This window comes from Drosophila yakuba, chromosome 2R, assembly GCF_016746365.2.
Source record: "Drosophila yakuba strain Tai18E2 chromosome 2R, Prin_Dyak_Tai18E2_2.1, whole genome shotgun sequence".
Lineage (NCBI taxonomy): Eukaryota > Metazoa > Arthropoda > Insecta > Diptera > Drosophilidae > Drosophila > Drosophila yakuba.
Genome location: NC_052528.2, coordinates 11,634,327 through 11,661,286, shown reverse-complemented (window position 1 = coordinate 11,661,286; position 26,960 = coordinate 11,634,327). Strand labels below are relative to the sequence as shown.

Sequence of the window (26,960 nt, the reverse complement as noted above, 5' to 3'; positions counted from 1 at the left end):
TAGTTACAATTTAAATTCAATGAAAAACTTCTACCACAAGCTCCCAATTTTCCAGAGTGTAAATGTTCATTCAGTGCTTCTCCGCAAAAGTAAAATGTTTCGGGTTGCAGTTTCTACTTTGCATTCAATTAAATCCGGACTCGAAGTAATTGCCAAGTAAATACGAAGAGCAAACCAAGACGGCAGTAGACTATAAAAATGCTTGACAAGATAATTTGCCAGGAGTTTGGAAGCTGCAAAATGAGGGGAAAAGTCTGAATTTTTATTATTGATAAAATTTGCTAAGCGACAACTTTTTCCGACCAAAGTTCGTGCGGGTTGTGACAACCCTTTGGCTTCTATTGGACTCATCCCCTTCCTCTTACGAATCAGTTTATTAAAATTCAGGACGAGCAGCAGCAGCCGCAGAAAGAGAATCCCGAGGAGTTCCATGAAATTGTATTACCAAAAATATTGAATAGGGGAGCGGAATCGGGTATAAGTAAGGAAGTTGAGATAGGGACTTCCGAGGGCTCCAGCCACATGTGTCGCCTTTAGGGGCCAATCGATGGCTGGGATTGGATGGAAATGGCAGCTGAGCCCGCGGGTGCCAGCTCCTCCTACTCGGATACCCATGACTCCCCCCGATTCCCCAGGAATCCTGTCGCACTGCGGTTCCATTCAATGATTTGTGGTCCTGGCTGCGTCTTAATTTATCCAGCAGCTTGCTCAGCTCACACAAGACAATCGCCGCCTAATGGAGTGGGTTTTGGGAAAGTTTTTAAAATACTTTTCAGTCGGTCTAGAAGTTTTTGCCAAAATCATTTGTATGCGGTGGCGAGCGTACAAGCAAAGTTTCCGCACGGCGGGAAAATAGTTTGGAAAATTCATTCTCCTTGTAAAAAAAAGTGAAGTCAGTGAGGGGACAACTACAAGTTAAGGCTACTTATTAAAATCTCCCCTTGGCCCATTGAGCAGTACAAGCATTTGGCATTTCTTTGAGCACATGTGAGCTTACAACTCGCTTTTTTTGGCTGAGCACTTGAGTTGCATTGTCCTTTTGTTCGGATGGCTGCTCGTTTCTGGAAAACGGGTAGAAAGCTCGGCCCAAGGACCTTCCTGGCTGCCTGTTGGAATGTGTTGACATAGCGCTAAATTTTTCAGTTACTTTTGTTTGCCCTTCTGCTAGACTTTCTCCGACTTTCGCTCTTGTCTGTGGGTGTGTAGTTAAAGTTTTCCACTCTCTCTGCGGCATATTTGCTTGGGGCAAAGGGCAAAAGCCCGCTTAATGCTCAAGTCAAATATGTTGGAGCGTTAGACTGTGAAAAAGGATTTGCGGCTAATCAAACAATATGAATAAGGCACTGAGGACATAACCCATTAAATTGGGATGTTTGCCTTACCTGTTCCTTCGTAATTGTTACGGATTGTTATTCTCCTGAAACGGAATTGGATTTAATTTGAGTTAATAAATCAATTTATTTTCCAAAGAGGCAATCTTATTTATCAATGCTTTTGTTATTGTGAGCTTGGTTTAATAATATTTTGTTTGCAATTATTTATAATTATTTCAGAGATTCCTTTCCCCACTCCACGTCGTTGAATTTTCCATTTCACAGCTGGCAGTTACCCAACGTTCCATTACCTGTTTTATATGTTTGTCCCCCGCCCACCTCATTGAACTTAAATGCCCCGTGGAAAAGAAAAGTTTGTCCTCAGTTTTCCTTGCGCCTTTCGGTCTCTATCTCCAAGAACCCTCCCATCCACATTCATGTTGGCCGTGTTTCAGCCCACTAACCTGGCTCATTTACCGCTAATTCTCACAATGCTGCAATCTCGTTTTGGCCAAAGACAATAGTCGGAGTGGAAGCTAATGCCGCTTAACCGTTATGGCCATAAAAAGGAGATTCCGAAACTTAACGCAAAGCGACTCAATAAGCGATGGGCAACATCACCTGGGCTCCCGCCTAACCCTTGCTCGGAAAACTGAAAACTGAAGCATCAGCCGCAAAGTCCCCCAATGGACTGCTGACTCCGACTCCAGATCCGACTCCATTGAAGCGTAAGGCTCTCGCAAACTCCATTCCATTCCAAATCAACTGCATTCCTAAGCCCTGTCAGGCATTTTATGGCCAACACGAAAGCTAAACTTTTGCCGAGGGAGTCGTAACCCCGCAAGGGAGCCAGTTTGTCCTTGTCCCATGCCTCCTCGGTGCTCCTGGTTTATCCCCGGGTTTTCCCCTATTTTCCCCTTCTGCTTAGCTGCGCTCGTAAAATTTTATGCGTTTTTTGCGCCCTACGCTCGGCGTTGAAAATGAAAATTGTTACTCCACAACAAGCGAGCTCACTGTCGGGTCGACTCCCGGATCCGGCTCTAACTGCGGGCCTGTCCCCCGGAATCCCATGCCCCGTATTTCAGCCAAGTCGAGTGTCGTGTCGACTGCCAGACGTGGCCAGGGGGTGGCACTTTGTTTGGCCCAGAGGTGAAAGCGCAGACGGCTGACAATTCATCGAAAAAAAGCCAAATCTCCGGAAGGACAATATACAATTTTGAGAATATGTTTTTCTATACATTCGGTATTACCAATAGTTGGTAATGGTTAAGTGAATTCAAATTGTATAAAAACTTTATTATTTAGCAAATTATGCTAAAACCGTATTTTTTTTAATCTAAGAGATTCATATCTATAAGATTCAAATGGCAATATTCAAGTCAAACAAATTACATACCAATTTAAGCTGCGTAAGATAAAAATGTGAAAATTTTTCGCCTTCTTTGTTTTACTGGACATCTTGTATTGCTAATATATTCAGCATTTAATTTGAAATGGCAGCTTTTTTTCAAATTGTTTTTCCGCCAAAAATAGCTTGAAAAAAGTTGGCAACTCGTTTTAAACTTGTCCTTTGTTTTGGTTGCTGTTTGCTTTTTACGACTGTGGGGTATTTATTACACTGAGCGGAAGGGAGGAAGCTTCAGCCTGATGTTTCATTTCTCTCGTTTCGCTGGCTCTGTCACTTACTTTCCCCCCTTTCCCCTTTCTACACCGACCTGTGCGTTAATGAGTCAACACAAAAGGCTCAGCTGTTTGTTTAATGCATGTTCCACCCCTTTCAGACACCACCCATTCAGGTGGTTGGGTGGTTCAGTGGGTGGCTGGAGTTTCAATGTCGCCTTTGTTGCGCCACGCCTTGTCCAAATAGAGCAAAGTATTGGCACGACTTTAAGGGCTCCCATCTCGCAGATTGACTCAAACGAATCACTTCAGGTGGAAGGTGTCAGGACGGCATATCTTCGCTTATCCCTAATTACTGTGATCACATCCGATTGTCCTTTTCGTTGAACTTGAAATTAGGAAGGATGTTGGTACAACAATATTTTACATATTTGGAGAAGACTTAAAGTTTATAAATATTGTATGTTTATTTATGTAATTTTGGTTGTCTTATTAGAACCCACAAGTGCGAACTTGAAATGGGCGTTGAATTAAAGAAAATATTTAGACCACAATTAAAAAGTTTCAAATAAAAGCTTGCCATGTAATTAAGTGGTACATTTAATTTCTTAGACCTTTCCATAAAGGAGTTTGTATTCAAAGAGACCTACGAAACTATTACCAATCAAGAGTGTCTAGTTTCCCGAATTTGAAGTGAACACTAACTAAAGCTGCCGCATTCTGAGTCAGCTTGAATTAATTAAGTAAGTTATGGTTTCCCTTTTGAGTTGTCTCACATTCAACATGCCCCAAAAACACAATTCAAAGTTTCCCTCTCACTAATTGTGCAGAAATTTTGCAAATGAAAGCGCCATAAAAAGCAGGGAGAATCCATAAAATTCTGCAATACACGCAGCCATAGGATTGCCATGGAGATGACTGCGTTATAAACGAGTCTGCGATGTGCTTCAATTATGTGCCAGGATGCCAGGATGCCAGGAAGCTGGGAGGTTTCCCTTTTTCCACTTTTGCGGCTGCAAAAACTTTTGCCATGTGATGAATGCGAAAATATGTTTTCGGGGACTCCATAATGAGGCAACTCGGCAGCGGGAGCGACAGCGAGTTGCACCATCAATCTGCTGGCTTTCGAGTCACTTGATGGCTTTGCCGCTGTGCCTGTAAACAGTAGCCGAAAAATGTAATTCGTAATTTATTTGTGCGTTTGTCCTGGCCATCGGTGCGTATGCGTAATGTGATGTACAATTTATGCGTGCGCCCAGGTAAAAGGCATAACAAAGTGGTGTAGGTCATCCCATCATCAGCCGCTGGCCCATGCGGCGTATGAGTAATGCACATTTTACGCCTGAATTGCCAAAGCCATTTTTACCGTCCGCCATTTGCGTTCTCTCTATTTATTCCCTTTCTGCCGGTGGCCCGTATAAAATATTAATAAATTGAAAGCCATGTGAAATGGCATTTTTATGTTTTCCTTCTGTCGAGCTTAGGCTTTTGTTGCACAGCTGTCGTTCCATTACAAACATTGCAAATATTGCGCATACGCCATGTGCGGCAGGGCGTGTATTTTATTTTTGGCAGTTTTACAAATTGCAAATGCAGTTGAGCCTTTGAGTTACGCAAGCAAAGAGAAGAGGTACCATTTATCTCGTTTGCTAATGCGTTTTTTTTAGTTTACAAGTTATCAAGAAGTTTTCGTTTTCAAAAATGGCCTATAGGGAAATAAATACATTTTTGATGCAAACATCTTTTTAGGTTCCTTTAAGGTTTTCCTTGTCAAATAGAGTATCAAATCTGCTACCAACCCATTCCGACATGTCCCTTATGCTCTTCCTTTTTTCCTGCCACACTTCCTGCTACCAACTGTTCAATCAACCTTTTTTCGGAGGCATTTGATATTCATGACAGGCAGATATTTGTACGTGCCAGGAAAAGCTAAGCAGCCTATCCACTAGGCTAGGAAAATGGCAACTCATTGTGTAACGGTGTTGTTTTTGCTGCTGATTCAAATGCAAATATTGCCTGGATTTGGTCCTGGCCAAAGTTTTCGCACGAGGAAACTTTGTTGGCTACGTAGGCGCTGGAACTTCCGGAGCAGCAAAATCGGGCAAAAAATCGAGAAGTGCGGCGACTTTAAGCCCCAATAAGCCAAGGCAACTTTACGGTTTATTGCCATGTTTGTTTGTCAATCGTTTTGGGAAAAGACGTGGAGGCAAGACGGGCCCAGCCCCACATTCAATAGGCGCTCATTTTTCAAATCAAGTGAAGTGTGAATGAGCCAAGTCCGCTTAGGCCCAAAAGGACCCTCAACAAATTTGCCATGCCAAATGAAATGGCCATAAAAAATAGTAGCCCACGGTCTTCTTTCGAAATAAGGCCGAGACTTTAAAATGTTGCTTTCTGATTAAATTTATTTATGCGGGTTTATTTAAATGTTTTGTAAACATGCATCAAAGCTTAAATGGCTAGTCATAAAATTGTTTCGGCTGGTTGTTCTTACGCATATATGTAAGTGTATAAACTAGGCTTGTGATAAAATATGTGGGTGTGTGGTGTGATTTATATTTAATGCTAAACTTAAAATTTGGCTTAGTTTATCAATGTTCGAAAACAATGAAATCGCTCGTTGTTTGTGTGATGCATATGTTTGTGTGTTTATACCTAACAATTTAGCTTAGAAGTGGATTATTAAATGCTGACGAAGGTTAAAATGATCTAATCCTAGAAATGCTTCAACTGGTTTAAATGCATATTTGTGGCAGATATTATGTACATTTTAGCTGCATACCTATGTGCAGCACCACGCAATACTATTATCGAAGATATTCCCATTCCAATACACTGTGTATATATGTATGTATGTCGTGTGTTTGTACAGTAACTCCTTAAGTTTAGCCATCGGTCCTTGTGTGTGCCACAAGGACATCAAGTGCGCATGTTGAACAGGCGCAGACATCCTTCGAGCTTAAGACTAGGTTTTTGAGCGGATAGAAAACCCGGGCAGACACTTAGACAATACTACGAATTACTTTTTACTTTTTGGCATGATCGAGCCTTCAGTCTGGCCTTACTTCTCGGCACTCTGCATCGCCTTGCTCAGGGCAGCTCCCAGTTGGCTGAACGAGGGTCGCTCCTTCGGATTGGCCACCCAACAGGACAACTGGAAGAGGAGGGAGGAAATGGTTAGATCCTTAGTCTCACTTATTTTTGAAAAGCGTAAAAACCAAATTATAATATGTTTATAAATTCCTGATAATCATTATGCTCCAGATTACCAATAGAAATGGGTATCCATTACCATTAACAATAATAGATAGTAAAGCAAATGCTCTTATGCATTCAATGAATTGGTTATAAGAATGCTTACCAGTATCTCTCGGAGGCTGTCGGGCGTCGATTCCGCCACTGACCACTCCAAGGACCCTGCCTGCGAACGCTGCACCACCTGCTCGTTGGTCAGCTCCTCGTGGGGCAGCTTGGTGGCCTGGTTGAAGAGCTCCCACACCACGACGCCGTAGGCGAAGATGTCGCTCTTGGTGGTGTACTCGTCCTCCTGGATGCACTCGGGCGCCAGCCAGCGGATCGGGAGCAGCGTGTTGCGGTGTTTGTGGTACTCGCGGCTGTACTTGTCCTTGCAGAGAGCCGGATAGGATACCTTCACTATAAACTCACTGGAGATCACGCAGTTGCGAGTGGCCAGATCCCTGTGAGGTAGAGCATTGCCAATTGAATCCATAAGAATGCTGTTCTTTTTCAAAGCTGCATGAATAACTTACCTATGGGTAAACCGAGCTCTGTAGATGGCGTCCATTCCCCGGGCGATTTGGTAGGCCACGGCCAAAACCTGACTGGTGGTGAGTGGCGGCGGCGAGGAGCTGCCTGCGGTGGCTGTGTTCACTTTGCCGGCGGTGGCCAACAGGAACTGCTTGAGATCGCCCCAATCGGTATACTCCAGCACCATGTAGTGTGGATCTTTTTCGCGACACAGGCCAAACAGACGTACTACTCCCTTGTGCGAGATTGCGCGCAGCAGATCCAACTGTCGCCGGAACTCCTGGCAGGCCTGCTCATCCTTCACTTTATTTAGGGCTTTGACCAGGACAAGCTGCTCGAGACCCGACTGATTGTGCTGCTCCTGCTCCTCCTCCTTGATCTCCTCAATGTCGTCCATGGAGGTCTTGGAGCGACGCTTCTCGTTTAGAGTACTCAGTGTGGTGCTTCCACTTCCGCTGCCTCCACTGCCATTTTCACTGTTGCTGTGCTGCTTTTCCGTATCCGCATCTTTGTCCGAGGGCGAGGTGACTAAGGTAGCCTTAAGCTTGCCCACAAACACATCCCCGAACTCGCCGCGTCCAATTTGGATGAGTTCACTGAGCCCGGACCTTGGAAGAGCCAGTTGCTCGTAGATGTGGGCCGATTTCTTCGAAGCCCTCGACTGCTGGCTGCAGGCAGTGTCATCGGATTTCTGGGCATCTCCACTGGACTTGGATCTGGATTTGCTGTGGCCATTGTGCTGCTTAGAGAGGCAGGGCTCCTGCTCAGAACCCTTACCATTGCCAGTGGCATCCGGCTGATCCCCGCCAGCTTCCTTAGTGCTCAGATCGTTCAAACGGGCTTTTCTGGCTTGGCGGCGATAGCGACACCACAACATTAGACCCACCACTAGAACAATGTAGGCCAGGGCCACCGTCATGGTGATCAGTACAGCTCGGGTGACCAGGAAGCCATCACCACCGGATTCCTCTGGAGCGAAGCCGTCACCGGTCGTCTTCACTATCAACTGGACATCCTCTCGCTTAAGTCCAGCGCTATTTCCAATAGTGCACCCGTAGCTACCCTCGTCCTCCACTTGGACATTCCGTATCTCCAGAGTGCCGTTCTCTAAGAACCTAAATCTTTCGCGGTCCGTGTTGTTCTCGCTTAGATACTTTAGATCCTTGTCCCACTGAATGGTCGGCTTGGGGTCCCCAATCGCCTGGCAGTGAATCACCACGGTTCCCAGCTCCGCAGTCTCGATGGGTCCCACTGGGGGCACACTAAATTTGGGAGTGACCACCACATTTATGGCCACGGTGGCATTTATCTGACCTTGGGTGTTGGTGGCCAAGCAAGTGTAGTTGCCGCGATGTTCCGAGTTCACGTTTCTAAAAATCAGTGTTCCATTGGCATCCACTTCCACTTGGTCGGGTAAAGTGTTATTTTCCCCTTCCTGCAGAGAGTTGGTTTTATGTTTTGTTAGATTATTTTACGAGGATATATCATTACAACTAAAATTCTAAAGTATTTTTGTTGGTGTATCCCTTGATTTCTTCACCACGTTTTGGTTGTATGTATTTGATATCAAACCACTGGTGTTTTCGGAGGCATAGCCATATTTCTGAATTTGAATATCAAAGACACATGCAAATTTATTATGCAATTTCAATCTGTTAATATCAAAGTTGAATGGAACATTTTTGGCCCGGTATCTGTGAGGAATAGAAACAGACAGCTAACCATTACCAACCAATTTGCCAACGTGTGCCATGCGTTTTCATCAAAAATGCAGAAAAGCAGGCAAAAAGGACGCAATACACTTTGAACAGGTTTGAGCCAGGTTTGTTTTCCGTCCAAATGAAAAACTTTCTTTGAAAGGGTTTCCTCCTCTTTTTTCGGCCCATTCCCATTCCCAAATAGACAAACAGTTGTCGAAATTGGTTGGCCATGGCAAACAGCTGGCAACACAAAACGCTCAATGGCCACCGCCGAATGGAGTGGGTTCGTTTTTCGGATATTCGAGAGATAGCAGAAGGGTGCTTAGGCCAGATAGACTCAATAGAGTTTTGCATATGAAACGGTTTGTTTGGAGGAAAAGTTTGCCCAGCGGCGCATTGCGCGTTTTTCAATTTGTCAGTGACATGTGGCCATCATTGCAGCGGAGTGGGCGGAAAAGTGTCAGAAATGTCTAACATTCCCATTTGGAAGCTGTTGCAATGAAGACCGAAGTGCCCGGGCAATTACTGAACAAGCGGATGTCAACTGCTTTTTTCGTTGACTATTACGAAATGGGAATTTTCAAAAAGCATAATAAGCATCTCACTAACTATAACTGGATTACTTACCCTCACCCACTGCACCTGGGGCGTTGGAGTGCCCTGCGCCTTGCAGTGAACCTTGGCCACCACTGCATCCAGCTCCAAGTTCTTGGACGTGGGCTGAGGAACGAACTTCAGCTGTTCGATGACCTCCAGGACGCCAGGAGATGAGCTAACCGGGACATGGGCTTCCAGCTGCAGCTGACATTGGTACTGGCCCGCATCGCTGGCAATAATGCTGGCGAAGCTTAGGGTGCCATTCTGTTTGTGCAGCACAAGTCTGGCATCCTCCCGCAGCAGAGCATCCTTGCCGGAGTCGAAGGAGTGACCTGAAATTGGCGCCGAACCACCGAGTTCCACTTGCCGCAAAAGTTTGCCATCTTTGCGCCAGCGGAGTTGGATGCGTTGGTTCTTCAGCTCGTCGGGAAGTTCATAGAGGCAGGTTAAAGCCGTGGGCTCACCCTCCTTGATAATCGATTGAGCAATGGGCCCTTGCACAATGCGCAGATCCTCTGGGGCAGCGGGTAGTGCCTCCAGTCCAGCAGCTCCTCCACGTTTGCCGCGGCACAGAAACGTCTGCTTATCCCAGGACTCCATCACCTTTTGGCTCTTCCGCCTGGCAAGTCTGGGCAGGCACTTCACACTGGACTGATAGACGTAGCCCTGCTTGCTCATCACTCGACCCGCCGCATTGGAGGCGGTGCAGCGGTACAGACCATCGTCGTCGCTTCCCGGCTGTCGGACTATCAGGCGGTGCTGATCCAGCTGGACGTTTCTCCAGGTGCTCAGCTTCTCGCTGTTGCGATACCATTCGATCTCAAGCGGCTCCGAATCTCCTGAGGCGCCCTCCACGTGGCACTTGAGCAGCAGCTCGTTGCGGTTGCTGCCCAGAAGCTGGACACTGGCGGATTCAATATCTGGAGGAAGGGATGGGTATGATGGTGTTATTTAGCGTTAATATACACAGACCATACATGTCATTATTTTATAATGTATATCTATTCGACTCAAGTAATTATATTAATTATCAACTCACTACCTCTTAAATAATACTCATGTAAAAGTAAGTGAAAGAATGTTAAGGACTAAAATCTTTTTTTAATATTAATAAAATTATGGCTAAATTCAAAATATGACACAGCTATTTTCTGACCGTGTAAAAAAGGCAGCAGATGCGGATATTGAAGCTGTGGAATGAGTGTGGGCTATAAACTAATTGAATTAATGCAAGACGCAGGCCGAGGGTTGCCACAGCAGTTCGGCCAAAGGAATGCTCGATGTCAGAGAAAAGAGAATATCCCCATAAAGTTGTTGATCAGCCGGGGTGAAACCGAATAGGCTGGCATTCCATAAATATGCATAATATATCCGGAAGATACATTTAGCCTTAATGCGTTTTCTTGGCTATGCGAATTCGCTGCGCTTGTTCCCTCTTCTGATTTCTGATTTTCTGCTTTCCGCATGCCGGGGCCCTTTGGTTATACTTATTTCCCCTGGAAAGTACGGGTATTTCGCGCGGCATTAAGTGCATTTTATCGTCAGTTCAGCGCCGAACACGACGCTGCAATCTTTGTCTTTATCGGCGCAGCCTGGCAGCCCATTTAAGGTGGCGAGGAAGCATAAATTGAACTGTCAGTCAGTCAGGAGAAGGCTCCACCTCGCTCCCACCTCGATGCCACCTCTACCCCACCTTGCTGCCCATATGTAAATGCTCACATGCCCCCCGTTTTCCTGCCCGCCGGGGTCTTCTTCCATTTCTTGGCCAGACGGAACGGAATGGAACGGTACTTGCCAACAATTGCCGCATGAGAAAAGAGTTTCTATGGCGCAAAAGAAAAGCGCATAAAAAATGGGGGAAAAAAACTGCAGTCCAAAAGAAGAATGCGCTGCTCTCTAAACTCTCTGCCATGGCATAGGGTTTAATTTATGTTTTAGTGGCAGCCGGAGGCGCAAGGGGCGTGGCCAGTCATGTTGCAGACACGCTAGCATACACAATCGCTGCACAGAGAACAACCTCATAGGTGTTCTTGGATGCCAAGAATGGCAGATATTCATTAATATGGCTACGACTGAAATACTAGTCATATAAGTATATAACAAACAATAAATAGCAGCTTAGTTATATGAAATATCTGCTGAATATTCCCTAAATCTAAAATATATTTCATCATCAAATTAAGTGTGCATTTCATATTATTTGTCCATAACAGATTTTCTCTGTGTGTGGCTTTTGTATGACCGGACTTCCATAATATCTCGGAGCTGCAATCGTGTATCTGCAGCCCATTGTGCCGATGTGAATGAGATACTTTTGTATTCGGAGCGATAATTGTCGGATGCCAAGCGATGCTGCTCCTTAAAGTTCTAATTTGGTATCCCCCCCAAATAATTTATTCAAATTGTTTTCCTAGATTCTCTATTTGCCCGACTTTGGTATTCCGTATATATGTGATTGCCACAGCCTTCGGAGATGGTGCCATAATTTTCATAAAACATTTTTTATCTGCGGCCCGAAGGAGCGAGCAGAGATCTAGGCAAATGGATGATGTATGTTTTATGGATATTTCTCCTCTTTGCCTATCTGAATGTTTGCCAGGTCTGGATGGCTGCGGTTTGCTGGCCGTGTTAGAGAAAATTTACATATGCACATAAATCTTGTTTGGGCACCGACTTTGTTTGCTTCTCGCAGAGTCAGTGAACAAAAAATGCCTCTAAATATTTGTAGACACTTATTTGGTGGCAGGCAATGGAAAAACAGAACCAAACCGAACCGAACCGAAAGCAACAACTCAATAAACAGAGCCCTGTCTTCGTCTCCGTTGGGGAAGTGTCAAAAGTTTGAAATGTGTTTGTATATTTGCTCTTCTTGGGGCACGTCCGTCAGCTCGACGACGACTTTGTATGGTGGTACGTAGCGATGGATATTCTCCGTGGGCCTGTGGCACAAAGTTTTGGTATATGTTACGACTAAAATGACAGTAGAGTGAACTAATTGGCACTTAGACAGCCGAGGAGCAAAAGTATCTAATGGATGGCCAAACATGAGGGGCGGCAAAGTGTGCAACGGGTAAAGTGTGGAACGGATTCAACTCGCCACTCGACAGGTAAACACAGAAGTATCTGATGGGTAGGCCTTTTAACATAGAAGTGGGGAAATGTTGCCTAATGATATTCGTATTTTGGTTAAACAGGTTGGGCATTTACTATGGTTCGTAAGTAATAGATTACAATCTTTGATGGGTAAGTTTTAGCATTAGAAGTGCTAGTACCCATACAAAAACCAGAGATAAAGATGGAGCGGACTTAAAAGTTGTGTTTTCCGGAACCACGTTTAAGCATACATAATCGTACTAAACTGACATCCCTTGACTCAAAGTAGCTTAGTAGATTTCTAAAGCATCTTTAAGATACATAGCTTGTTTGGAATCGTTATTCGTGCTAAATCTTTATCTCTTTTCGGCGTCATGTTGAGATAGCTCTGTGATCTTTGGAGCTATTGTATCTAATAGCCTCCTATAGAAAGACAGGACTAGCTGTAACTTCAATTACTAGCAAGCCGTGAGTCGCTAATTAAGAAGCTCTCACTAGACTGATGCATGCATCGTTAGAGGCAGCAGATCTTTTGACACCTCTGGGATGTAGTCGTATCTACTATACAAAAATATACCTGTGGGCGTGGGAGGGAGTGCATACTAGGGGGGAGGGGTATCGGAGTTACAGGAGGGGTCGGAAGGCGGCCGTCATTCACACGTTGAGCGTGCAAGTCGAGGTAAACACTAAACACTGGGAACGGAACGAGGAAAATAAGACGATGTAAACCAACACGACTCCGAAACAAAATAAATTTGTTAAACTTTTCGCTGGCCATGGATGGAGCATAAACCACAATCGCTGTAAACAATTGCCGGAATGCCGAGGGGTGTGAGTAGGAGCCATAAAAAAATAGAGACGGCTTGGGTAAACAAAGTGGAAGTAAACGTCGAAAGGCGGGCAGAATTATAGATATCGAAATTGACAGTTCCCCCGAGCGGATCGTTCTTATCGGCCTGGGTCTTGGGAACCCCTTCCCCTTCTCCATCTCCCCCATTGGAGAACCAAAGACCCCAAAGGCGGAATAAGTGTGCCGACTGCGTCTTATTTCGTCAACTGTGAGTCCGCTCCTCCCGATAAGATAGCTCGTTTCATTTTTCTGGAGCTGCAGTCGTGCAGTGCTGCACTTCTTTTTATCGCTCGCTTTTATGAAAATATAATTAATTGATAATCAAAAATAGATTATTTGGGCGGGCCGAGTTGGGAATCGGGCTCGAGTGGAAGGGTTTTCAGCGCTGTCATAAACCCAAGTGGCCCATGTCCAGCGAAAGATGGAGGGATGGAAATGGGAGCCCATAGAAGTGGCTGAGTTTCTGAAGTGGCCGGCGGTAATTGTGAACGTTAATGGACTTACGCAGCCCTTCCCTGCTTCCATCTATCCAGTTGTCCAACTGGACACTGGCCAGTGGCCACTCCACTCCATTTCAATTGGCTGGGCATTCTGTGTGTGCGGTGCACAAAGCGGCTTACAAGTTATTGACCCATTTCACAAATTGGCGCAGCTGCAAGAGGGAAATGCATCAAAATTTTTTGCAGATATTTACTCAACAAATGAACTATTTGGCAGATCGTTTGCCGCAGATACAAATCGATGAGTGGCTTTCATCAGCGGATTTCAGATATCAATGAATTTCAGATTTTCCTACCCAATTCCCCCGTCCTCCGATTTCAGTGGCCAGCCATTTTGGCCATTTATATTTATGGAAAATTTATGGCAACGACTGACCGGAGCACATTCGATGTGTCCTGCTCCGCAGCGTTATCGTCGGATCTTTAATTAAAGTTGGCCAGCCGCTGTCTCAGCACCCCAAACGTTTTTCAAATTAAAACGTTAAACATTCGATTATCGCACATTGTCTGCCCTCTGGTTTCGCAGTGGCTTTGCGAAAAGGGGACTTCAGCTGCTGTGACCTTTGCCCTCTTGCGAGGGCAGTTAGCCCCCGCTTTAAAGGGGGATTCCCTGAACTACGCTCCTGCTGCCCTTGGCCTGTAATGCTTTCCCCAAAAGTTGCTAATGATCAACTCGTGTAACAGCACAGAAAAGCTAAAAGTAAAATAAATGCCAAAAAGGAATATAAAGAAAATCCTAGAGTTAGGAAAAGAGTGGTTGAACGGAATGCACAGGGAGAAAATTGGTCGCTGCTAGTGGAAATTTATCTTTAAGATATATTTCAAAGAATCTTTAATTAAAAGAAAATATGTGAAACTAATGCACAATTTCTTTGCTTGCCAAAGTGAATTAGTAGTTAAAATCCTTATTTATAGTTATAAATGAGAACTGGTATTATCCTTGCTGTGTAGAGAGTAATAGAATTGGAGAGAGGACGCAGGATAGCGCGCCAAAAAGTTGGCTACATTTTCTGTTTGCAAGCTCGTGTCTGTTTTTCTGTTTTTCGGTCTGTCTGTCGTCGTCCCCTTTAATGTTCTCCGAGCTCGGCTCGTAAAATTTTATGCGTTTTTCCGGCATTCACAAAATGAAAATTATCCGGTTCCACCCCCCCCGCCCGCGCGACTCCCCGGGCATCCCGTTTCACCCCCGCCGTATCCGTAAAATAAAAACCCAACTTGCCAACTGCAGTCAACTTGAACTTGTGTCTAGAGCACAGATACAACAGCGGGCAGAAGTCTATATGTGATGGGGGTGCCTGGGTGCTTGGGTTCCTGGGTGCCTGGGCGGTCGATTTGAGGGTTGCTTTTCGTCCTGACATTACCCGGCAAATCCCGCTCTGGTTACCTCGCCCTCGTCCTCGTCTTGGTCCTCGTCCTTGGTGTGTCTTTGCATTTTGTTTGGTTTTTATGACTTTGCTGGCTGTTCGGTTGCCATTGTTGCTGCTGCCATTTCTCATTTTATGTTTATGTTTCGTGTTAATGTTGCATTTCATTTCCCCCATACATTTCAGCGCACAAACACATTTCCCTCTGGTTTTAGCCACCAGCTCCGCTCAGCTGTTCTCTGGTTAGTCTGTGTATCCTGCCTGAGTACTGAGCTGCGAGTCCTGCGAGTCCTGAGAGTCCAACAACCCCTTTCGCTGAGCAAATGTTTGGAATGTCCTTTCCCCCGACTCATCGTTCTCCAGGAGCCAGTCGTCTGGTTTTGGTCTGACGCGACTGCTTTCTTCTTGGTACTTGTTTTTGGCTGTGACTCGCTTCTGGGTCCTGGTTTTATTGCTGTCTGTATAATTTCTTCGCTGTCTGCTTAATTCCTTGTAGTCATCGGTTAGTCGCCGGGCACTGTCAGCATTTGCCTTCCCGTTTGTTATGAATCCCGGAAAAGAGGTTTACTTGATTTGGCCGCTAAGATTGCAACCATTTCTGGGATTTCCATTTGCTTTTATTGACTAAAGCGTTTTCCCATTAACTTAACAAATTCAGATTAACTTTTGTACTAAAACTGTAACCAACCGTCTTTTTTTTATTTAGTATATATTAAGAAATTTAAAACATTTCTTGAAATATACGTTTATTTTAAATCTTCCCGACCTTTCATAAAATTTTATAGTGTTTTCGATTACTTGTTTTTATTTCTCATCTAAAATGCTAATGTTATAAATCTCTGGTTTTGTTATTGAAGCAGAACTACATATTCCTCTATCTAATGAGCTTTTAGCAGATTGTCTTTTCATCCACTCTCTTTTCTTCTTTTTAATCCCCATTGCAAATTTGTTAAATGTTGCAAATGAAAATGACACTTTTCTCGCGCTTAATTGAACACTTATTTCCGAGAAAAGTGCAGACGGGAAAATCCCGGCTAAGAAAATGCAGCCAGGACACAATGACGACGGCTCCTGAATAAAATGGTTACCGAACCCAAAATTTGAGGAGCAACGAAACCATCTCCATCCTAACTTCCAAACTTCCATGCATATTTTAATAGTTTTTGTCTGCTGCTCAAGAATTATGAGATGGATGCAAGCTGGGCAGGCGGTGGTAATCACATAACCCACTTAGCTTCAGCTGGCGCCAAGATATATCCCCTCCATCGCTTAAAGATACAAAAGCATATATATACGCTGCACGCTTTTCAGCAGCAGCTGCTTTTGCGGGGGGAGCTGTGGCAATTAAAATCAACTCCCGAAACTACAAATTAATTAGTTAATTAATTAGCTAAAAACACTTGAGATGAGGCTGGTGTATAAATAGCGATGGCGGAGGGAAGATGCCTTTGCTGTTGGGTGGCTTTGATCACAGCTCGGATGCCGTGGCCGTGCTGACAGCCCAGCTACAGATACAGATACAAATGCAGATGTAGATGCAGTTGCAGATAGCAGATACCAGATATATCTCCCATATAGGAGAGCCCCCAAACACATGCACTCCAGATTGTGCATAAAACTCGCGTTTTGTTTACATGAAAGAGCAAGACGGAGGAGTAGGGGTGTGTTGGGGAGCTATTTGGTAAATTTATGCATTTTTCTGCTTAAAGGCAACTGCAACTAAATGAACATCAATCACGTGACGCCGCGGCCTCAGCCCGAGGCCAAGAACTGCAACTGCACTTGCTACTTGAAGGCAGTCAGCGATGCACTGAGAAATATTTTATCTAAACCTGTTGGTATTCCAAACACTTGGAGTTTTGTAGATGCAGATATAGCTTGACCCTTTGAAAAAGAAGCTTATCTCAGTTATGGATGGTAGCACGTTAAAAAAGGTAACTTTTAGGTGGAATGCAGAGCTGATTTAAGAACCAAGTGATCCTTTTCAGTGTGCTGCTTCTTCGGCAGGGTCTTCTTCTTCACGGTCCGATGCATGGGATGCATTCTGTGCACTGCACTGCACTTCCTGTAGCTCTGGGCGAGGGGTCATGGGAGGGGGTCTTCGCAAGGGGGCGTGAGGAAAGGGGCTTGGTTAGCATGGGATCTGACGCATGTACATCAAAACTTTCGGTTTTTATCTTTCATCGGTTTGTTGGGCTGCGTTCCGTTCGCTTCGGTTGCGTTTTTATGCCTCTTTACCTTTTCTTGTTGCCTTGTGGTTTGCCCGTATCTAAAAAGGGTCTGGGGTGGTGGTGGTGGTGGTGGACAAAGAGGAGAGGGGGCTGGAATACCATTAAATGCAGCATTAATCAAATGAATTTGCCCTATGCATAGCAATTACACGCGGAGAAACCGGCGAGCAGTTCGAGAGTGCAGCAGCTACAATCATATCGGTAAGTTCTCTATTGAATACTCTATTAAAATGTTATTGCTTAAGCTCTAACTACAGTATATTAAGAGTACAATTTGCTTAAATATCAATCGAATATTTTCCAGTGCTCCCAACTCCCCACATTCAATTCAATTTCGCTTTGTTAATTTGCACAAGCAAAGACAGATTTGCTGTCGCCCTTAACCATCAGTCAATTTGCTTATTGCGAACAATTGTGGGTCTGGGAGTTGGAGTGGCATGGGTACTGGGATTGGGACTGGAGCTGGAGCTGGGGTAACTACTCACATATCACGCTCAATTTGGCGGGCGGAGACGCCTCCCTGGCGCCGCTGGCCAAATTTGTCGCGATGCAAACATAGCTGCCAACATCCTCTGTGCGCCGCACCGCCTCGATATGCAAATTGGAGCCGATTTGATGGACACGCTTGTCATACGCAATCCGATGACCTGGAATGGATTGCAAGGAAGGCGAATGCTTAATGCGCGTCCACGGGATATGTAAATCGCTGCTCACCATTATGCAACCAGTCGTAGTGCAGTTCGCTGTAGGAGTCGGTGGATTCGCACTCGAACTTCACGGATTCGTTCTCCACCACGGACTGACTTTGGGGCAATCGCTGGAATCGCGAGGAGCTGGCCAAAACGGAGGCTGTAATTACAGAAATAAGCGAGGGAAATTAGTAAACTGAATCTCATTACAGTCACCCATTATCCCGATGAAAGAGAAGAGTTGTAGCTTTGCAAAACTCCTTTAAATTTAAGCTAAACAGCCGAAGCCTCATCAAACAATTTTGTGTAATTAACTGAAAAAGTGCATTAACCATAATTTCGTTTAATTAAAGTGGTTTAAACAAATTAAATGCGCTTAAGCTGCTTAAATTACAGTGTTTAACGCAAATGTAATTTTGTAAAGCGCTTTGCCAGGGCAGGAACACAAAAACACCAGCAACAAAATACTCAAAAAAGGACGGAAGCACAAAAAACAGAGGATTTTTTGGAGATCAAAAAACAATTTTTTGAATACTCTACGGCTTCAATGATTAAGGTACTTATTATGTAGCATAAAACTAAATTGTGAAACATGGCTCACAAAACATTTAATTGTATAAGTTTAAGAAGTTAAACGGGTAGTAACTTCTCAATTAAATTTCAAAAAATACCCTTTATAGAGTATCATAAAAAACCATCTCGGAAAAAACAACACCATTGCCGTCCAAAGTTGCGTGTCCTCAAACAAAATTACAATATATGGATGAAGAAAAAACAAACAAAAACGCATTCAGAGTTTTGTACCAATATAATTAAAAGCCAGAAGGAAAGGCGTATATAAAAACCAGGCAAAAATAAACGCATTACCAGAGGAAAATGTTTTTATTCATTTAATTTGAATTTTCCTCTTTATTTTGTGAATGCAATTCGGTTATTATATTAAATCAACAGCCGCGAATGCAATTTGCTGCATTTACTCGTAAAATGCGATTCACTGGTCAGGTGTGGCAATTATGAATGCGATTAATGGTGATTACCAAATGAGCTGGCAAGAAACTCAAGCAACTTATTCAACTGATAGGACCATTTCACATTAGTAGTTTAAAGGGGCTTAAATCAGACCACAAGTGGCGCCATATATCGCATACGAGGCTACAAAGTCAAGTGAGTAAGCATACCAGAAGATAGCTGGCAACCGCAACGCGCAACTCGAAACTCGAAACGAAAAGCAATTCAAACGCAATTATTTTTGATTATACGAGTTGGGAAGCAGGTACAGAAACATGAACAAGAACCCGAACAAGAAGTACAAAACGGCCACCATTATATTTGGCCACTAATTGGAGCAATTTGAGACAACACCTCAGATTGTGGGGCCCGGGCGCAGTTCCTTTTGGCCAAGAGCACGACCGCGCAGAGGAATCAATAAGCAGGCCCACAACAACGGCTACAACACCATTACTGGCCTTTCGGAGGAGGGGCTCCATGGGTTTCATATGCCAGTCACATCGCTGGCAGACGTGTTATGATACAAGGCCCAACCAAAAAGGCAGTTGGGCAGGCACCGGGATGCCCTCCTCTGGCTGGGCTCAAGCCTGGCCCCTGCCCAATCCTCCCCTGAATCGATTTAATTTGCCGTGCGGAAAACGAGTCAAGTCGATTCGAGTCAAGTCGAGTCGGGTGGAGTCGAGACCGAGACGAGGGAACAAAGTCAGTTACTGGGCGTCGATTAAAGAAATATGCGTCCCGCTCCGCAGTCCGTTGATTGCGCTGATGTGGGCACAAAAATGCGTGAGGGTGCGGAAGACGACGAGGTGGGGAACCAGTGTAGCAGGAGGTGGAGTCGCGGAGGAGCACTGGTGGCGCAGGAGCCGAGCAGCAAACTGAAAAAGTGTTGATGCTGCAAACATCAGCGGCAGAACCACGGAGCAGCGGGCAGTCCCGGTCCCAACTGCCCATCTCGATCTGTCTGTAGATATACACTGGCGAAAAGCAGGGCTGCCGGGTGGGGTTTTCCAAATTTAAAAGAATTTCATTTGATTCATTGAACGAAATATTATTAATACCATTACTTTTATCCCATTTGGTTAGCATCTTCAAAAACTAAACTCATGTATTGACAAATAATACAGCTTATGTTAAAAACTAGTAGATAAGAAGATAAATAAATATGTGAATCCTTTTACCTCATGCGTTATATCAAAGACATTATAATAATTATTATTATTATTATTCTAATGTCTTTGGTTATATGTACATGTACTGATAGATTTATTGAAGAACTTATTAAAGTAAATAATGTGATACATTTGTAACTTATGTATATACTTTAAGGTATGTACTTGGAACTCTAAAGTCTTCTTTTGAAACTCGTGCCTATTTTCAAGAAAATCTTCTCAGTGTATTATTCCTTTCTCCCACTTACCCTCTTAGCGGGTGTGTGTGTGTGATAATTAGTTCGTTTGTTTGGCTCGAATAACCGAAATCAGCAAGTCAGCAGCAGGCAGTATTACGAGTACCCACTGCTGGGGCCTCCTGCTCATCAGCATCTTGAGATTCAGATTCTGGTTCTGATTCAGATACCACGCAGATGCGGATACAGATCCAACTTTGACTGCCACAAATGGTGCGGCAACATTCGTCGATTAAGCACAATGAATGCGAAATATTGTAGTAATAATCAGGCAACCCACTGTGGCAGCCACTTGAACTTGCCCCATGGGTGGCGTTTTGATTTGATTTTGTGTGTGCGGGGGGGTGGCAATGGGAATGAGAATGAGAATGGAAAGGGGGGGCTAGAACTGAACTGTCACTCTGGAATGTTTGGCATTTGTCTGGGAAAAGCGATGCCGGAAAACTGCAAGTCAACAGACAGACAAGCACTGAATGAAAAGTGGAATTGTGTCTGACAATTACGCGTCAAACGTTTGATCTAGGTTTTCTCAGGGGTAAAAATGGCCAGGAAAGGACTGGATGGTCTTTGATAGAGTTGGAATTGAATTTAAAGGTTACAGCATGTCTAATCACTCACAAGACATTATTCGGGGATTTATCCTTTTAATGACAGTCGAGCTTCTCTGAAACATTTCCTTTGTACTTCAAACAAAATTAAAAAATAAATAATGTTCTACAAAATGAAAATGTATTTGTACTAAGTCCCTACAAGTCATTATACCCGTTACTCGTAGAGTAAAAGGGTATACTAGATTCGTTGAAAAGTATGTAACAGGCAGAAGGAAGCGTTTCCGACCATATAAAGTATATATATTCTTGATCAGGATCAATAGCCGAGTCGATTTGGCCATGTCCGTCTGTCCGTCCGTCTGTCCGTCTGTCCGTCTGTCCGTCTGTCCGTCTGTCCGTCCGTCTGTCCGTCTGTCTGTCCGTATGAACGTCGAGATCTCAGGAACTACAAAAGCTAGAAAGTTGAGACTAAGCACACAGACTCCCGAGACATAGACGCAGCGCAAGTTTGTCGATTCATGTTGCCACGCCCACTCTAACGCCCACAAACCGCCCAAAACTGCGACGCCCACACTTTTGAAAAATGTTTTAATATTTTTTCATTTTTGTATTGGTCTTGAAAATTTCTATCGATTTGCAAAAAATCTTTTTGCCACGCCCACTCTAACGCCCACAAACCGCCCAAAACTGCCACGCCCACACTTTTGAAAAATGTTTTAATATTTTTTCATTTTTGTATTGGTCTTGTAAACTTCTATCGATTTGCAAAAAAACTTTTTGCCACGCCCACTCTAACGCCCACAAACCGCCCAAAACTGCCACGCCCACACTTTTGAAAAATGTTTTAATATTTTTTCATTTTTGTATTGGTCTTGAAAATTTCTATCGATTTGCAAAAAATCTTTTTGCCACGCCCACTCTAACGCCCACAAACCGCCCAAAACTGCCACGCCCACACTTTTGAAAAATGTTTTAATATTTTTTCATTTTTGTATTGGTCTTGAAAATTTCTATCGATTTGCAAAAATCTTTTTGCCACGCCCACTCTAACGCCCACAAACCGCCAAAAACTGTCCTTCGCACATACACTAGCTGAGTAACGGGTATCAGATAGTCGGGGAACTCGACTATAGCGTTCTCTCTTGTTTTTTATCAAAACTCTTAACTCTGGATATTTTTTCTTTGAACGCCTTCAATAAGAAATATCAAGCTGACAAGATAAAGTTTAACACAATGCACTATATAAGATGAGATCTTAAGCACTGGGATTAGCACCTTTGTAAACCAATCCAGTATAGTAGAAAACCACTAGGATGCTGTGCATTCAGTGTATTTCAAACGTGAACCAGTTGTTCATAGAACACAGCCTAATAAATTGGATTCATTATAAGGCAGCATTAAACCCTGAAATTCCCTTTATTCCCTGGCTTTCTCAGCAAATGCATGACTAGTTCATACAATTTTCGAGAGAGCTCTCTGGAGAACTTTCGACTGTAAGTCTTTAAGGTTGCCGAAGGATGCAGACAGGCGGAAGGGAGAGAGCGGGGGGTGTGGCTGTGGCAAAGGTTGGTGAAGGGGAGTTTCGTAGTTGCCACAGCTGCCCTTAATGTGGGATGTGCGATGCTTTTGCTGTTGGTTTTGCTTCTGGCCTGGCATGTTGCATGCAGCATTTTGCATGCTTGAATAACAAATTATGACTGCCACACAAAAGGAACTCGCACACTCACACTCACCCTCACACACACACACACACACACTGACAGCCACATTATTTGCCATACAAATAATGGACCTCTGTAGTGTTGCACAGATTTTGAAATATGCGAATCCGAATCCCCCTATCCTCGCTGTCTGCCGGCTGGCTTTTGTTAGCGGCTGTTTGCCTTTGTGCTACTTAACAGTCAGCAGTTCTCAGCTCTGTCCTGTCTCACACACACACACGCATGCATACACACACACATGCGTTGTTAAGGACCTCCGTTTGCATAATCGTGTCCCTCTTGAGACCCGAGATCCCTCTTCTCCGGGTTCGATCCTTATCCCTCTGGTAATCCCCTCCGTAAACTATATTTGATTAGCCGAAATTTCGGCGTCGCTTGTCTCACTTCAAGTGGGTATCCTGATCCTTGGCAGGATAGTCCTTTTATTTCAAGAGTGTGTGTTCTAGCACTGGCAAAAAATATTTGGAATCGTGTACCATACGGTTTGGAAATGAATACCTAATTTATAAATACAATTGTAAAGGGGAAAGGATGGAATGTATATTGAGATGGTAAAGAAACAATATATTATCTAAATTCCAAGAGAGTATTTTATTAAGTTGTATTTTTAAATTGACTACTTTATCTTGAGGAAAGTTCTTAATGAGCAACATCTGTCATTGAAAATAATAATAACCTGGCTGTAAGGACCTCAATGGTAGCCTGTCACTTTTTTGCTTTTCTTCGCTGGCTGTTGATGTTTGCCGAAACGACTTCATTTTGAACCGGGCTCTGAACTGAGACTCATAATTTTCCAAATGGCTTCCTTTCCCGCTGCTTTCCTTCTCCTATTCCAAATTAGTAATGCCAGCTTGGTGGCTCCTGGCTGACTTTTAATTGAGTCATTTTGCACGCCGCTTGCCTTTCAAATTGAATTGCCAGAGACAAAGGCTCTCTGGGTTTTCGGTTTTTCTTTGTAACACAAAATAGCCCTCGAAGAATAAGGTAATAGGAGTAGTTCTGTATGGACGGCAGAGCCCCGAGGTTAATAGAGTCCACATTATGGGTGGTCTCGCCCAAGATGGAATTGCGAATATTTAGCGCAATACAAATGTTGTGATTCCTTTGAAGTTCCGGGCGATCCAGTCGCAAAGGCAATCTCCAAATGCCGACATCGAAATAAGCAAATAAATGCGAATTGAAAACCCCTTAAGCAAATGAAATGAATTTGATTGCAAAAAACCCCCAGGGAAAAGGCAACCCCTCACTTTGCCCACATAATAGTAGCAGACCACTTACCCATCATCGAAGCCAAGACCAGGCCGTATATTGAGATCATCCTGGCAGTCATCTGCGTATATATGTATGTATCCGCAGCACTTTGACACCTTTGCTCTCAATTAGCGACACAAAAATATAAGCACTCGCGTATCGGATCGGTATCGGAAACGGAGTTTTTATAGGGCTGGCAATCCGATGAATACACTCGCACATCCACCAGAGAGTCACTGTAAGTGCCGGCACTCGAAAATGCACTCAACGCATTTGTAAATATTCAATATTTGGATGGCACAGACATACGACGATGACTACGACTGCCCTTTTCAGGGGTTTACCGGGGTTTCACTGGGATCACTGGGATCCACCGGGGGTGGCGGTGGTAGTGGTGGCAGTGGTGGTGTTGGTGGTGGTATTGGTGACTGGAGTCCAGGGCGGTTTTTTGATGTTTACTGTGGACACTCAAATTAAATTGCTATTTACATAGTTGGAACGCATGAAATGCATTTATCACCGAACACACGAACTGATACGCCACTTGCTGTTTGTTACTTCTTACTCTTATTTTCCATTGACGCTGTTTTATGTTTCGTGGCTGCGTTTGCGTTTGCGTCTGCTTTTTTATCAGCGACCAGATTGACAAGCGACGGATACGGATACCGACAAAGGTATCTAGATACACAAAATGCAACGAAATGCTTGACGACCGAGGGCCGCGCGGCAGAGGACACAAAGAGCCCAACTGGGGTTCAATTACCCAAGAGAACGCGAGCGCAACAAATCAACTTAATTTGTATCTTAAAGATACAAGAGCCCGGCTGCATCAGCTGCATCCTTGGCATCATCGCATCCCGAACCGAACCGGCTTTGGTGGGTGATTTTTGGTCGGGGCAAACTCGGGCAAATACAAACAGAACGTATCGAAAAAGAACGGAGCGGCACTTGGATATCTCGAATCCAATCGAACCTGAATCTGAACTGCACGCGTTCGAAGTCTGTTTATTACTGAACTCCGCCGGCTGTTCGAAGTTGTTGGTGGGAACCGGCTTTTGGTGCTCTCTCAGCGGAAAATACTGGGTTCAGATAGCGCTCTCTCCGAAGGAATATGCTTAGTCGTGACCAGTATTCCTTGCATGCCCTGTATTTCCGACAGTGTTGCCGAGCTGCAAGCATTCGCATGACGCGCGCAAAGTTTGAAGTGGAGTTTTGAAGGCTTGATTCATAATTTTCATTTAATTCACATAAACAATTTTGTGTTTTGCTGATGAGCATACAATTTAAGGGACAGCATCGCTTCAAAATCATGCAGTAAAAGGAATGAAATTTTTATAGCAAACACATCTCATTTAAATAGATATCTTTGAGATGTGATTAAAAAATTAAAATCTTTTCCATGAGCTTATTTCAAGCATGAATAATTAATTTGCTATATGAAAAATTTACTACATTTTTCCCCTAGGTGAACCTGACCCATCCTAGTTTCATATAATGAAATAAAGCTATCAGTTGTCGGCAATCAGATCAGAGTCACTATGCAAACCGCCCGCTGTCTCATCAACCGACCGTTCCCCCGATTTGAAGTCCAAACAATAATGCGTCTTAATGACCAAACCAAGAATCAGCTAAAATGGGGTGGTCGGGCGGCAGTGGGAGAAACTCCATTGGTGGCTTGCTGCTTTTACGAGCGGATATATGCGCGTGGCTCGGGAAAGCTGCAAGATACTCGTAATTCCACTTCCACACTTGAAAAATATAGGAATACTTAAATTGGGGAATCTTTTATATGAAAGACATTAGATTCGTATTTATTACGGCAAGTCAAACTGTTATGTAATACTGCTGAAATAAAAGTTGTCTTAAAACATCCTAACTGTTTAGAAACAAAAACTCATATTTCTACATTCAATTGAATCCTTTGCACTGCAAGTTTGGGCTTTTTTTCATATAATCGTTATACATTATAGATGGTAGGATCACAAAATTGGTTGATTGGTATTCAGAACACTCTTGAACCTTTTCATAAAGCCTAATAGATCAAATATATTGCTGTGCATCTAAGACAGTCCATGGCTACTGTGCGATTATGAGCAAGGGCCTAGGCGAGTGTGTGGATTTCCATTTTATAGTTTTCCGCTTGATTTTTTTACGAGGCCTTTCAACCCCGCAGAATGGAAAACCAACCCAAGAGCCACAAAAACAATTGCAGCAGATCCTTTAGCCGGCGTTGACTGACACCCAAGAGTCGTAAACTGCCGTTGCCATTTGTATAAACTATACATATATCCGAGAGGGGTGGTGGCCACCCCCTTCCCCTTCCCCGCTCCACCCAACCCCGCCCCTGATTAACAGCCCGGGCCCTTTGTGATTATATCTGCTTGGAAATGCGTGTGTGCGGTTATCAAAGGCTGGCCATGGCCATGCAGAGAAGGGCCAAGGGACCGACCATCTAAACCATCCAAACCATCCAAAGTTGGGCCTCCAGTGCGCTTTTCCACTTCCCATTTCCCAATGCTCGCCGACTATTTGGACGAACGACAGTTATTGATGTCATAAAGTTGGAGATTTATGCCATGGCCTGCCTGAATGTAGGGCTTATGTTTTATTATGGGCCTTGTTTCGAATTTGGTTCTTTTTCGCCTCCCTTGATTTTGGGGTGCAAGCGAAGCTGCAAATGGTGTGTTAATAATATTGTATTAACGTTTCATATTTAAAGGGGTTGCGAAGGGGTAAAATGTTAATTGGATAAGTCACAGGATGCCACAACTTCATTTGTTAAAAAAAATTACACCCTCTTTAACTTATCTTTGCCGAATCAGTAGGTTCCTTCTTTCGAAATTAGACTCATTGTCGGAAGTCTTTAGTAATCTTTGGTAATTCTTAAGAAATTTGTTTGTTCTGTTCTTAAAAAGTTGTAACATTTCAACTTATTCCTTGCTAAACCAGGAATCTTTTCATCTTTTAGGAACTTTCGGCTTTACAACCATATATGTTTAAGTTATTATTTCGAACTGCTTACCGTAACTCAACGCCTCACGATCGTATAATTTTATGGAGCATCCCTAAGTTGCAACGGATTCAGGCTAGAATCCAAATCGGAATGCTCCCCATAGCAAACATCAAACATTTGAAGGCATTAAAATAAATTTTAGTAACGCGGCCTTTGCGTAGACTAAACAAAATAAACATAGTACACAGCGTTTGAAGGTGTTTTTGGGGCGGAGGCCCCGTGCGCACTTACTATAAACAAATAAAGCGAAAAAGTACCCAAAAAAAAGGGGGGAAATCGAAGAAGA

The 26,960-nt window shown here is 43.9% G+C and overlaps 1 protein-coding gene across 1 annotated transcript; it reads right to left on the bottom strand.

Moving 5' to 3' along the window:
- Positions 1-5,331: 5,331 nt before the first annotated feature.
- On the bottom strand, positions 5,332-24,674 carry LOC6530206 (tyrosine-protein kinase-like otk). The gene is made up of 7 exons (XM_002091108.3): positions 23,689-24,674; positions 17,751-17,885; positions 17,522-17,683; positions 9,029-9,918; positions 6,704-8,136; positions 6,295-6,631; positions 5,332-6,087 (listed from the first exon to the last, which is right to left on the bottom strand). Exons 1-7 carry the CDS (start codon positions 23,738-23,740, stop codon positions 5,995-5,997), a joined length of 3,102 nt encoding a protein of 1,033 aa, XP_002091144.1. The 5' UTR covers positions 23,741-24,674; the 3' UTR covers positions 5,332-5,994.
- Between the last annotated feature and the right edge of the window lie 2,286 nt (positions 24,675-26,960).

Excerpts from the sequence above, each read along its gene's own strand:
- LOC6530206 (XM_002091108.3), bottom strand. The coding sequence starts at position 23,740 with ATGACTGCCAGGATGATCTCAATATACGGCCTGGTCTTGGCTTCGATG. Across the intron at positions 17,684-17,750 it reads CTACGACTGGTTGCATAATG|GTCATCGGATTGCGTATGAC; the intron begins GTGAGCAGCGAT and ends AATCCATTCCAG. Across the intron at positions 6,632-6,703 it reads AGAGCTCGGTTTACCCATAG|GGATCTGGCCACTCGCAACT; the intron begins GTAAGTTATTCA and ends TCTACCTCACAG.